The sequence below is a fragment of the Equus asinus genome, chromosome 10 (genome assembly GCF_041296235.1).
Source record: "Equus asinus isolate D_3611 breed Donkey chromosome 10, EquAss-T2T_v2, whole genome shotgun sequence".
NCBI classification, from domain to species: domain Eukaryota; kingdom Metazoa; phylum Chordata; class Mammalia; order Perissodactyla; family Equidae; genus Equus; species Equus asinus.
In genome coordinates, this window is record NC_091799.1 from 101,317,669 (window position 1) to 101,330,003 (window position 12,335).

General features: G+C 39.3%; 1 protein-coding gene across 4 annotated transcripts in view; it reads left to right on the top strand.

Annotated features, from left to right (window-relative positions):
- Window positions 1–12,335, top strand: part of SEMA5A (semaphorin 5A) — a 460,083-nt gene that overhangs the window by 204,423 nt on the left and 243,325 nt on the right. For all 4 annotated transcript variants that reach the window (XM_070519875.1, XM_070519877.1, XM_070519876.1 and 1 more), the window contains one exon: window positions 4,659–4,758. In XM_070519875.1, coding sequence (XP_070375976.1) covers window positions 4,659–4,758 — 100 coding nt within the window. The remainder of the gene's footprint in view (window positions 1–4,658; window positions 4,759–12,335) is intronic.

A 12,335-nucleotide genomic window follows, 5' to 3' on the forward strand; every position in this document is an offset into this window, starting at 1 on the left:
AGAATGTTTGCTTTTTTTTAAAAAAAAACTAGTAACTTTTACTCCTTTTCTTTTCTTTCTTTCTTTTGAGGTGGATGGTGACTAACAAATCTATTAAGCTGGTCTCTAGTTTATATATGGCAATTATTTGAAGCAAATTTATTAGTGCTGACACATGTTCATAAAATAATTATTTCTCGAAGCTGTAACACTGGATTCTTTTTAAAATTGAATCAGTGCACTTTTGATAGACTATTTACAAACAACTCATGTGGGTGCTTATTAGTAGTAAGAGAAGGCAAGTATGAACATTACAGCTAGTCTTGCAATAGAAAATCATTGCCAGAGGCCGAATTTCAACAGCCATGTTGTGTCATGAATGGATTAGCTAGGATGATTAATATCAAATATTAAAAGTTATCTGCAAAGTATTCAATCTGAAATTACAGGTTTTATGTTACTACTTGACTTCCAAACAATAGTCATATTGGCTGCCATGTTTAAGTTCCATTTCATCGTATGGTTCTTTCAGCAAGATCAGAAGAGAGGAATAGGAGGAAAAAGGTAAACCCATTGTTTGGGGGAAATGAGGTGTATTGAGAAAGTTAATATTATTGAAAATTGTACCTCCTCAACTCACCACATGCTGTGTGCCATCCTCTGCCGCATCACTTTCCCTTTCTTCGGCATCTGGTGAGCTTGTTCACCTACTTGCCCCGGGTTAAGACCCTCTCCTCTCCTCCCTTACTTGACTCTGTATTCTCCTAGCCCATCTATATCCATAACTGTTCATTTCTGATTCCTTAGAAAGTAGCTTCAGTAATTTCTTCATGCTACTATTGAAATCTGTTATTGTGGTGGTAAATTCTTCTGATAGAATTTGTGATGTTAAGCTTGTTGAGCCATTCTTGTATTTCTGGGATAAACCCTATCCCATATGAAATAGAGTGTATGTGCATCTGTGTGTGTGTGTGTGTGTGCATGCCTGTGTGCGTGATTTGCTAAAACATGTATTTTTTAGGAATGTTTTCAGCCATGTTCTTAAATGAGGTTGGCCCATAGTTTTCTCATCATGTGCTTGTCTAGTCTTAGTATCAAGATTATCAAGATCATAGTAGCCTCAAAACTGCATTAGGAAGATTCACTTCCTCGTCTAATGTCTGAAATGATTTGTATAAAGTTAGGATTATATATTCCTTAAGGAGGTGTTCAAACTTACGTGTAAAAGTGAGCCAGCAGGCTTTTTGACAAACTGTACTTGGGAGTTTATTATGCATTTTGTTTGGGTGTTTGAAACTGTAATAACAAGAGTGTAATGAAAATGTATTTTTAAAGGTTTCTGTAAATGAGACAATGGGCATATATTTATAGGCAGAGAGGAAGGGACTTAGTAACATTGGAGATATTAAAGGACAAAAGAGATGATTTAGGGAAGGGATTAAAGAGGAGGGAAGAGACGGGAATGAAGCAAAGTTGGAGGGACTGGTCTTTGAAAAGAGGATTTGATCTTATAGGGAAAGTTGAGAGAGTAGTTATTGATACAGGCATATTTTCAGTTAGAGAGATGGGCTGGTACAGGAACTTTCTCCCAAGGCCCTCATGGTATCCAGTAAGATAGAAGGCTATTTAATATGCAGAGTTAAGATAGCCAGGCCTTCTGGAGGAGTGCCCAGGAAAATCAACAAAGAAGAGACTATGCAGATTATCCAACTTTGATCTAGTGTTAACCATAAAAATATACAGTTTTAATGGAGAAGCTCATTAGAAATTTAAATAAGGAAAATTGAACAATATTGACAGAACTATATGCTATTAAATCGTTTTCCCTTCTCTCCATGCCTCCTTTTATTATTTGAGAGTCTTTTAGAAGTAGTGTAACCCTTCCTATTGCTCAGTATAGGAACCAAAACCTAAAATATGTCCCTTCATCTTAGTCCCTATTGGCCACTCTCTTCCAATTCTTCTAACTGAAAAGAAAGATAAATGCGTGGGAAATGAGTTAACTGATTTTCTTCTAAAGTCTTTTCATAGTCTTCTCTCCCCTTATGTGGCTCATTTTTCTACTCTCTAGCAAAAAGGTTGACCCTTGGTTCTCTGTTCTTCCCTGACACAATCGACTCACCTTCAACACTGTGGACATGGCGTGTGTGCCTGGCTCTGGAAGCTGTGAGATGTGGTAAATAGATCCCTAGACTTGGACTCATGAGCCCTGGACTCTAGCCCTGGAGGGTTCCCTGGTCATGCGTGGGTTTCCTGTCTGTGTGATGAAATTCTTGAACTAAAGCAACTCTATTGACACTACTAGGTCTTAGTGATGCACAGCAATGGCGCTGAGGCCAACATACCACTGGGGACTTTTCATAGGTAACATTCTACATGGTTGCGCCTGAACCCATTATTTTCTCTCAAACCAACCTTACCTCCTGACATGTATGTCTCGGTCATCATTGTTCTCCTCTTCATTTAATGTTGAAACTATTCTGTTATCTTTAATTGTTCCCTTTACCTTCATCTCCAGTTAGTTATCAGGCCATTCAGACTCTCCCATCACATCTTCGTTTTGCATTTTCATAGCATGTACAAATATAGCCACTACCTAAATTGTATGGTTTTTAGTTTTTTTAAATCTAATATTCTTGCCCCCATTCTCTACTCTTTCCCATCAGTGGCCCATTCACATTCCTAAGATATTTGTTTTAATTCGTCAAGTGCTTGCTGGAAAAGTTTTCAGAGCCTATCACAGATGAAGTCAAGTCCACGCTTTTTAACCTGTAAGTGAATATTTTGACAGTTATATTTAAATACACCTTTGTTTTCTTTCTCAGTAGTTTTTTGAGTTGTTACTGCTTTTTTCTTTCTCTGTTTCCCCTTTTTCCTCTTTCCTTTCATTTTTAATTCTGCTTTTCTTGAATTCACTTCCTCCTTCTTATTCTTTCGTTCCACACATTTATTATTGCCTCTCACATTCAAGGTGCTGTGCTCTGTGCTGCAGGTACCACAGTGAGCTGTGCAGACATAAGATCCTTAGGGTCTGTCTCCCAAAAACAGAGAAACTGATTAGGACCATGATGGGAGTGTAGATGAGCAATACGATTATGACCATCGGGGGCAACATGGTCTCCCATGTTGCTCTCCTGCTTCCTCTAGGACATGTCTCTGCTGTAAATATGTGGTCACATCTTTCCTTTCATTTAACCTAGGTCCCCAATCGTCTCTACTTTCCATGTATGAATACTTCCTGTAACTGTACAAACACATGTAACGTTCTTGTATTTATACTGTGTTTAAAGAAGACATTAGTGCTAGCTCTCTAACTGAATTATAAACTCCTAAAACAGACCATTTATTAATGACTTTTTATAGCCCCAGGGCTTTGGACATACTTTGCTATCATAAGTATTTTTTCAATTGACTTGCCTATAAAATTAAGACATTTATATAAAATCCTAAAAAGAATCAAGATCTCATACACATTAAAATTTCAAAAACTGAATACAGGTCTCTCTAACTCAATCCTGGTTTCCTCTGTGCAGAATAGAACTTTCAGTTCTATTCATTTTTCCCCCAATAACTGATAGTAGACAAGTGCTATATTTATTATACACAGCTATTCCTGGAAAATAATCCATCTCAATCACATCGGCAAAGGCATTTCTACAGGACACATTATGGGACATGGGCATATTTCCATGTTAGAACTGTTTTTAGCATCTGCTTTTGTTGAAAGAGATTATTCCCGCGCTACACACTTTTTCCTTGAACCAGTAACTTTGTTCATTGGACAGTTGTCATGTCCCTGTGCAGTCAATGTGATATCACTCAAAATATTAAGTCCAAGACAAAAAGACAGTACAGATAACATGGTTAATTGTCGAGGAAAATGGTAAGGTGTGGCACATATGGCAGGCAAGACACCAGATATGTTTTCAGTATCAGAAGTGAGCTAATGAAAGTTGTAAAAATGACTCACGAAGCAGCATTTTATCCCTCTTCAAATACTGTCATTTTATAATAACTGAGCTGTAGGCTGAAGGCCATTTAATGGGATTTTATAGTGCTTGCAAAAAACCTGTCTCTGAAGGGTGACTGTTTCCCGATTTCCCTTAGAAAAAAAATGCAAATAAGGCCTAGAAGTGACTGTGGATTTCTCATCCAGAAAGGACTGAGGGTATTTAACAAGTCTAATCATGGGGTCAAAATAGAAACCCAAAGGACAGGGAAATGGATGTCCATTTTGAAAGAAGGCGAATGGTGCTCCTGTGTTTGTCCTTGTGATTCCTTCTGTGATTTTTCGAAGTCTTCAGCTCTTTCAAGTCAAGTTGCACAGGAAATGGTCTTGCTTGCATTCAGTATTCCTCAGATGAATCATGTGAATGCTGTGTTATTTTCTGCCCAGCCCAGAGCCAAAAGGAAAATGCACATCTGGCTTGTAAATTACAACCAAGCATTGATGCTTTGCTCGCTCTTTATTGGGTGGCTGCCCTCTGTGTCTTACACATTCTCAGCGTGGATTATGTGACATCCTGATGGAAACCTCAAGTGACCTCTAAATGATCACATCGGAGGACCTTCAAATCCTCTCAGAAATGTAATGTTTGCTACCTGATGTGCATTCTCTGTGGTCCCTAGAGGAAAATCATTCATTTCTATCTTTTTGTTTATTTATTTTTCCTATTTAGAAATTGGCCCCTGGTTACGGGAGTTCAGAGCGAAGAATGCTGTGGATTTCTCGCAGTTAACATTTGACCCAGGACAGAAAGAACTTGTTGTAGGAGCAAGGTGAGAGATCTTATGTTTTGCCACCGCAGATATTTTCAGACTTCATTTAACATCTGTACAGTTACCCATGAGCTTCTCTGCTGTAGTTGATGAGTGCTAAGTAATATTTCTTCTAAGAATGAAATACAGTAGAAGAGTGCTGTAAAGTATATTACTATTAAGTGAATGACTACTGCTCTTTATGGCAAGTGTTTATTGGGCCTTTCCCATGTGCCAGGAACTGTTCTAACATGAATTAATTCATTTTTTCCTCCCATGAAACCTGAAAGGTAGGTATGGTCAACATTCCTATTTTAGAGATGAGGAAATTGAGGCAGAAAGTGGATAAATGTTGCTTGAGGACATACTTATTGTGTCCAATAAGAGATGGATCCAGGTTTCAGACCCAGGCCATTTGAATCCATGTTGTTAACTTCTCACTACATCCTTCAGTAGAATTCTCGTGATCAAGGGCCTTTGCCGTCCATTCTAAGGCCATCGTTACCTTTCTTTATGACCTTGATTAGGCCAGTTGCCAGTCAATTGAGAATTCAAGGAAGCTGTTATTATTTTTGGCTCTTAAGGTTCACATGTTCCTGTACCCATGTCAACATATGACATTCCAGTTTGACAATAAGGCCACTGGAACACAATCAGAACAGATCCTGAGTTGTGTCCCTCATATTTACCATTACTTCCTTAGAGAACATGCATAATCCTTGCATTCAGATCAGCTATCCTGCCAGTGTATTTTGAGGATGATGTATAAAAACACTTTATACCCATCTCTTAGGAAAAATGACATTAAACTTGAAGAAAGAGGCCATTTGTTGGTTTGAACTCTTCTGGCCTCCAAAGAAAGCACTTTGGGCAGTACCATGCTCACATCTCTTTTGGCCAAATTTACTAGGTTATAAAACATATTTTCATAGTGAGAGAGGTGTGTTGCTTCCGCATAGACCTGAGTGAAGCTAAATTTGGCTTAGTCTTTAAGACAAACGTTGAACAGTATAGAATCATTGCTTTTCGTCTCAGATCTTAAAGAGTCCTTGTGTATCCACTTAACACTTGAAGACATTAAGATGTGTGGTCGTAACTTTAAATGAATAGATGGAAGTTGACTTAGTTCCTGGCACTGAACATGTCTCCCACATCTCTTTTGATGCTTAGGGGTGGACAGTGAGTACGGATTGGATGGACTTGCCTGGTGTACTTTTGCTTACTTCAGCCCATTGGGACTACATAGGGAATTTCTGATGCTGACTTCCATCAAATTCCTCACTAGGAGACAGAGCTACATATTTCAGGGGTTGTTAACTGGTCTTCTGGCCTCCAGATTTTCTCTTCCTTCTCTGTACACCATGGCCAAAGTCATCTTTTTAAAATGCCCCCCTTCAGTAGCTCCCATAGGATAGATGCTGGTTCTTCGGTGAGGCCGGCCAGCCCCTCTGCCTTGTGGTCCCACATCCCTTAAAGACTCAGCTTTTTTTCCTTCTCACATAGTCCAGGCATGTGGAATTATTTGAGTTGCCCACAACTATAAATGTGTTCTTTCTTGCCTCTAGGATTTGGCAACCACTTTTACTTTTCTGAAATACTAGCTACCTCCCTCCCTCCACCATAAGTTATCTGCTTGGTGGAATTCTACTCATAGTAAGGACCTGGCTCATGGATCCTCTCTTGGGCCTGAGTGTTCACATTCTCTGCTCTGGGTGATCCTGTTAGCACACTTGCATTCTACCTTCATTACTGCACTTATCGAATTATTTCTTGACAGGTGTCATCCCCCCTTAGTACATAGTGACTCACCAGATGATAGTTGATGTGCTGCTCTTTTCTTTATTTCTCTAGAATGTAGTACAGTTTCTCCTCCTGGTAGAAGCTCAAAGATACCTGTTGATTTAGCATATATACTTCCAGGATTTGATTTGTATATGTGCCTTTGTTCATCAGAATGGACACAGGAGAGAAGGGGTAGAGGTTGTAGCAGATTTATTCCAGATACCTGTATTTGGACAAGGGCACAAAGAAATGGCGGACTCTACATCCCAACCAAAGCTACCCCATAGGGAAAATGAACACTCACCCTGAGCCAGGGGGGAAGGGGTCCCCTTGCTGGGGTGGTAGGTGCAAATGTGACCCCAACTGACATAGCCGAGTCTGGCATCCCTCATTTAACTCTAAAGAATATTGGAAAAGGTTTTCCTGTGAGCTCAACTTAAAATACTCTCCAGTGTTTCTAGAGGTCCTCAGTGCTGCATGAATGGCCAACACCACATGTATGCTTATCTCTGCAGGTGGTTGGCTTTTGGTCAATGACACAGATTCTTCTAAGGGATATGAGAAGCCACTGAGCAAATTGGGACCTGGATGAGATATCTCATGGCCCTGTCCTGGCTGGAGATAGCACCTAGGTGTTGTTCCTGGGGGACATCTGTTCCTGAAAGTCTCCATCCTAACGTCCCTGAAGGCCTCCATCTCAGTGTTCTTAGAGATCTCCAGCCCAGCATCACTGGAGGCCTCTATCCCAGTGTCCCTGCAGGTTTCCATCTCAGTGTTCCTTGAAGTCTCCATCCATCTCAACTCAGCACAGTTCCAGCCCAGACACACCAGCAAGGATTGGACCAGCCACTGAGCCAACCTAGTATGCAGTATGATGTGGTGACCGGGAGCATGTAGGATCTCCAGACTTAGCCCATAAAGTCCAGGATGCACAGTTACATTTGAATTTCACATGAACAACCCTTGGAGCAAGGGCTCTATTTTCGATTCCAGAACAGTACATGGTACATTGTAGATACTCAATAAAGAAATGAAAGAAAGAAAGGGGTAGACTGTACTTGCTTAGCTTTGTGACTTGAGCCTGTTTCCGAGTCTAATTCTCTCTCTTTAAAATTGCTGTAGTTATTTCTACCCCTTCCAGCTGTTGTGAGGATTAAATGAAATAACCCATGGAAAGTGATCGTCACAGTATTGGGTGCCTGGTCAGCATGCAGCGGCAGGGAAGCTATGCGGGTATCTCTGGGTTCGACATATACATTCATGTGCGTTTCTGGCAGGCATCACTGAACGAGCAGGACAGGAATTTTACCTAGGAAACTTGGTGGGATTAGGCTCATAAAGTTTGCGAAGGAGTGTGAGCCAATTATAAAACTTTAAAAATAACCCAGCCCTCAGATTCCTGTTTGGGAGGGCTTGACCTAGCAAAAAAAGTTTAGCTAGCAAATGTATATTTTAGAAGTTATTTAAATGTATGAGTGGTGGAAAAATACAATGATACTCTTTTTGTTTTTTCATAGTTAGCAGTAGGCATTGAAAGCCATTTATTGGATGGTTTCGCTTTATACCAGTAATAGTTTATGTTCCTGAAATTTAGTTCAGCTAAAGATTCTTTGTGATCTCTGCAAAAGGAAGTTCATTGTGCTGCAAAAGAAAAACCTTTCTTTAGGTGATTTATAGTTATGTAGTTAGTGCCAGAAGGTACTTGAATCTGAATTTGTGTAATTTCTGGAAGGATCCCTAAATTTACCATTCCCAAGTTGCACAGTATCTATCATGTTATTTGAAAAGCATTGACATCCATATCTTGTTTTACCCAAGCCTCTTTCAAAATTAATAATGTTTGTGTTCTCAATGATGAGACTCAGACATTTTCATTTTAAAAAATGTGGAAGATACAGTAAAGCATAAAGAAAATCACAATCTCAAAAATAATCTTAGTTAACCTCTTCAGTTATTTTCCTGCATGATTTGATTTCTATTTGTTTACACTATTAGAATACTATTTTATGAATGATCTGTATACTTCTTTGTCAAAAAACCTACTAAAAACAATTCCCATGGCATATATATAAAAAGGAAAATTTCAAAATAAAAGAAGACGTGGTTTAGAGGTTTTTGTATAGATAATTATAAAATTAATGATAGTAATAACAGTTCAAAACTTGGTGAAAGTGTAAGCTTCATTGCAGATGGGGCCGTAACAGCAGATGTAAGGGAGGGCGATGACATTTTTATTCTCCAAATGAACCTGTTTGCCTTCAGCGTTTCAGGTTTGTTGTAAGGATGACAAGTGATTCTGTGCTGAATTCAAATGTTTTTCCAAATGGCAGCCAGCTTGGTCCACGTACAACACAGTGTTTGACAGTAATCAGGGTGTGTACAAATTAGCCATATTTGTATAAAGCATAAAGCCATACAGTAGTAATGAAAAAGAGCTTCTCATCAAAGAGAGTGTGCGTTTCTTTCAACTTTTGAAATTTATTTCTTGGTCTTTCAGTTATTTTCTTCCTATAATTTGATTTCTGATTATCTTACTCTCCTCTAACAAGCTTCAGTGTAATATAAACATATAAATTGAAGGGCATAGTCTTGCAACTTATGATATTTCAGTAAGAACGCTCACTTGTAAGTTCTCACACAAGCACCTGTGAGTCCATGAGGCCCAACCGTCTGCCAATGATTAAGGTAGTGGGATTGGAGCCCATAGACCCAATACTTGGGTCAGGTAATGATCATAATTGATGACAAATATAACGATTTATGTCCTTGGAAATTTTTAATTTTAATGATATTAAAATTACATCATAAAATGGGACCCTTATAAAGATATCAAGAGAAAGGGTCATAGGGATGTGTGAGTCTCCTTGCATGGCTGACGCTGTGTGAGTACCCGCCCACAGCCATGTGCCCTGCATGGAATCCTTTGGCTTGCCATTATAGTCAATGGACTGTTTCCATATATTGGAAGATATTTCTGTATATATGTCTGTGCAACAAATAGTATAGATTTCTAATCAGCATGTTCGTTACTAAAAACAAAAACTAAAACCTGAGTGCTTCCAAGGCAGAACTCGATCTTAATGTGCCAAGAAACTGGTCTTGAAAAATTTTAGTGATTATTATGAACCACTGTTTTGCCCATGATTTGAATCTAAAAAACTAAAGATATAAAGGAAAGATTGCCCTGCTTTTGTTATGCTGGGGCTAAATTTGCTTTAAGTATTCAAAGCATATATTCCTGTAAGATCCCATTGATTGAATGGGCATCCTTCTATTTAATTAGAATAAGTTCCCCCTTTCAAAATGATTTTGCCACTGGTTCTAAACAACGGGAGCTAAATTTTAGATTCATGTAAAAGTCATTTTTTAAAGTTGACCAATATAATTCTGTCTTTTTTGGTGCTTATAACTCCTATTTCTATTGTAAAGTTTTACCTTAGAATTAATCTGCCAGAAGCAGTATATGATTAAAAGGAAAACTGGAGATTTTTATGAGATCAGCAGTTCTGGTTCCAGTAGCCACAACTTCTATCCATTTTCCAAAGGATGTATTTTAGTCAAGTTTACACAATTAAAGGTAGCTCGTGCTGAGTGGAATGAAATCAGCAATTAGGAGTGAATCCAAAAAGCAGTTGACCCCCATCGTGCAAAGAAATCCGAGGTAATGATGATGTTTACGTAGTATTTACATTAATTATGACTTAGGGAAAGCAGCTAGTGATGAAAAGAGGGATGGCGCTTTTCTTTCCTCCTCTCCATTTTATCCCTATCCCACCTGGAATTTTTTAAACCTATACTTTATAAATTAAACATTTTCTCTTCTCTATCCTTTTCCTTCTTGGTATTGGCACTGGATTCGTAGGTGTGTGTCTTTTCTTTTAAGATTCTCTTTGTCTATCTTCCTCCTTCTTCCTATTCCCTTCTTTCTTTCTATAGCTCTATTGGATTAATTAACCTAGTCTGTGTTAAAAAGTTCTGTCTTGGTCTGCTGGCTCTGTTACCTTTTGTCCAGTATTTGCCAAACATCAGCATAGCCAAGTACCATGGGGGGCATTCCCTCAAAATTAAGCTTCCTCTGCTCCCTGCTTCAGATTCAGTGGGCTGGAAAGTGGTCCAGGGGTGTGTGCTTTTCACAAATGGCTGGTTTACCGACACTCGTGGGAAAGAATTCTACCCATTGTGTTCCTTTTGCTGTTGTAGAAAACAAGATAATCCCTGCACTTTCTTCCCTGCTTGAGTTGGGAGCAGATAAGCCTAGCGGCATAGTTAGTTATTTAGTTTTATATATATATAGTCTTCCCTTTTCCCAAATTCCATGAATGAGCCAACAAAAGAGTGTGATAAAAATTAATCAGCCTCTTTAATTGAGTGTGTGTGCTCTACAGTTTTTGAGAGCTGAGAGGTTCTTTCCTTGCCAGTCCCACATGGGGTCCCTCAGAATTTATTAGTTCACGTAGTTACTCTTTCATGACTTTTCATTCATCAAATATTTATTGAGCCTACTTTATGCTGGGAAGTATTTTAGGCATTGGGGAAACAAAGATGAAGCATAGTTTCTAGCTGATTAAGACTTTATAGCTTAGTGCAAGGGTTGGCAAGCTAAGGCCCCTGAGTTGGCCTCCTGTTTTTGTAAATAAAGTTTTATTGAACCACAGCCACAACCATTCATTTGCGTGTTACCTATGGCTGCTTCTGAGCTTTACTGCAGAGATAAGTAGTTGGCAACAGAGACCACAAAGACAGAGTATTTGCTATTTGGCCCTTAAAGAAAGTTTCCTGACACCTAGCCTTGTGGGTATGACAGGGACACAAACCATTAAATTTTCCATGGAATATGAGTAAAGGGCCTGAAAACACCAAGAGTAAAGGAATGTGACGGTCCTCGAGGATGAAAAGAGTGCACTGAGAAGGTGCTTTTCCAGTTGGGCCTTGGAGATGCTTTAGGAGGGTGGCAATGGGAGAGAGTCTTCCTGCCAGAAGGACCACACCACAGGGAATGTGGGAGTCAGGATGACACTGAAAAAGCTCAGCGTTTGGTGACTGAGAGGGGTAGTAATTATAGGTGAGGCTGGAGCTTTAGGTGGATCAGATTATGGCGAAGCTTGGACTCAGTTCTCTAGACGGATGATTCCAATTCCGGCAGTCATGAGAGTTGCCTCGGAAATCTTTCAAGAATGCAGATGTCCAGGCCTCTCTTCAGATCATTTGAATTAGGCTTCCCGGAAGTGATGTTGGAATCTTTGGCTTAATCAAGTTCCTGATGACCTATTGGCTTGGCAAATGTGAGAACATCTCGTAAAGGCATTGGGAGCTGAGCAAATTTATAAGCATACATATTTACATACTTAGTGTTGCATTTGGAAGACACGTCTACCATGTTGTGTTCAGAATGCACTAGAATTTGGAGAATTTGGAGGTGAGGAGAGCACTTCGGGGCTGTGGACCAGGTGACAGTAGAGAAAACTTAGGCAATGAGAGTGGAAATTGAGATGAGATGTCAGGTTTGAGACATGTTTCATAGCTAGGTTTGACAGTGATTGATGGTGAATAGAATGGGGTGGGGTCAAAGGTGAGATGTGGGAGTGGGACTTGAGAGTGAGGCTTGTTGTGATGGCATTAGCTGGGATTGAGCATATGGGGAATGAGCTGAAATTCTTTGATTGTTTGAAGATATGTGAAAAAAATCTCAGATTTTACTAACCCTGAGGATAACCTAGAAAAATAATTGTATATGGAGATAATTTGAGGAGTGACTATTCCTAGGAAAGCACAGGTTAAAGGAATCATAGAATAATTCAGTTGGTATTTTTTTCAAA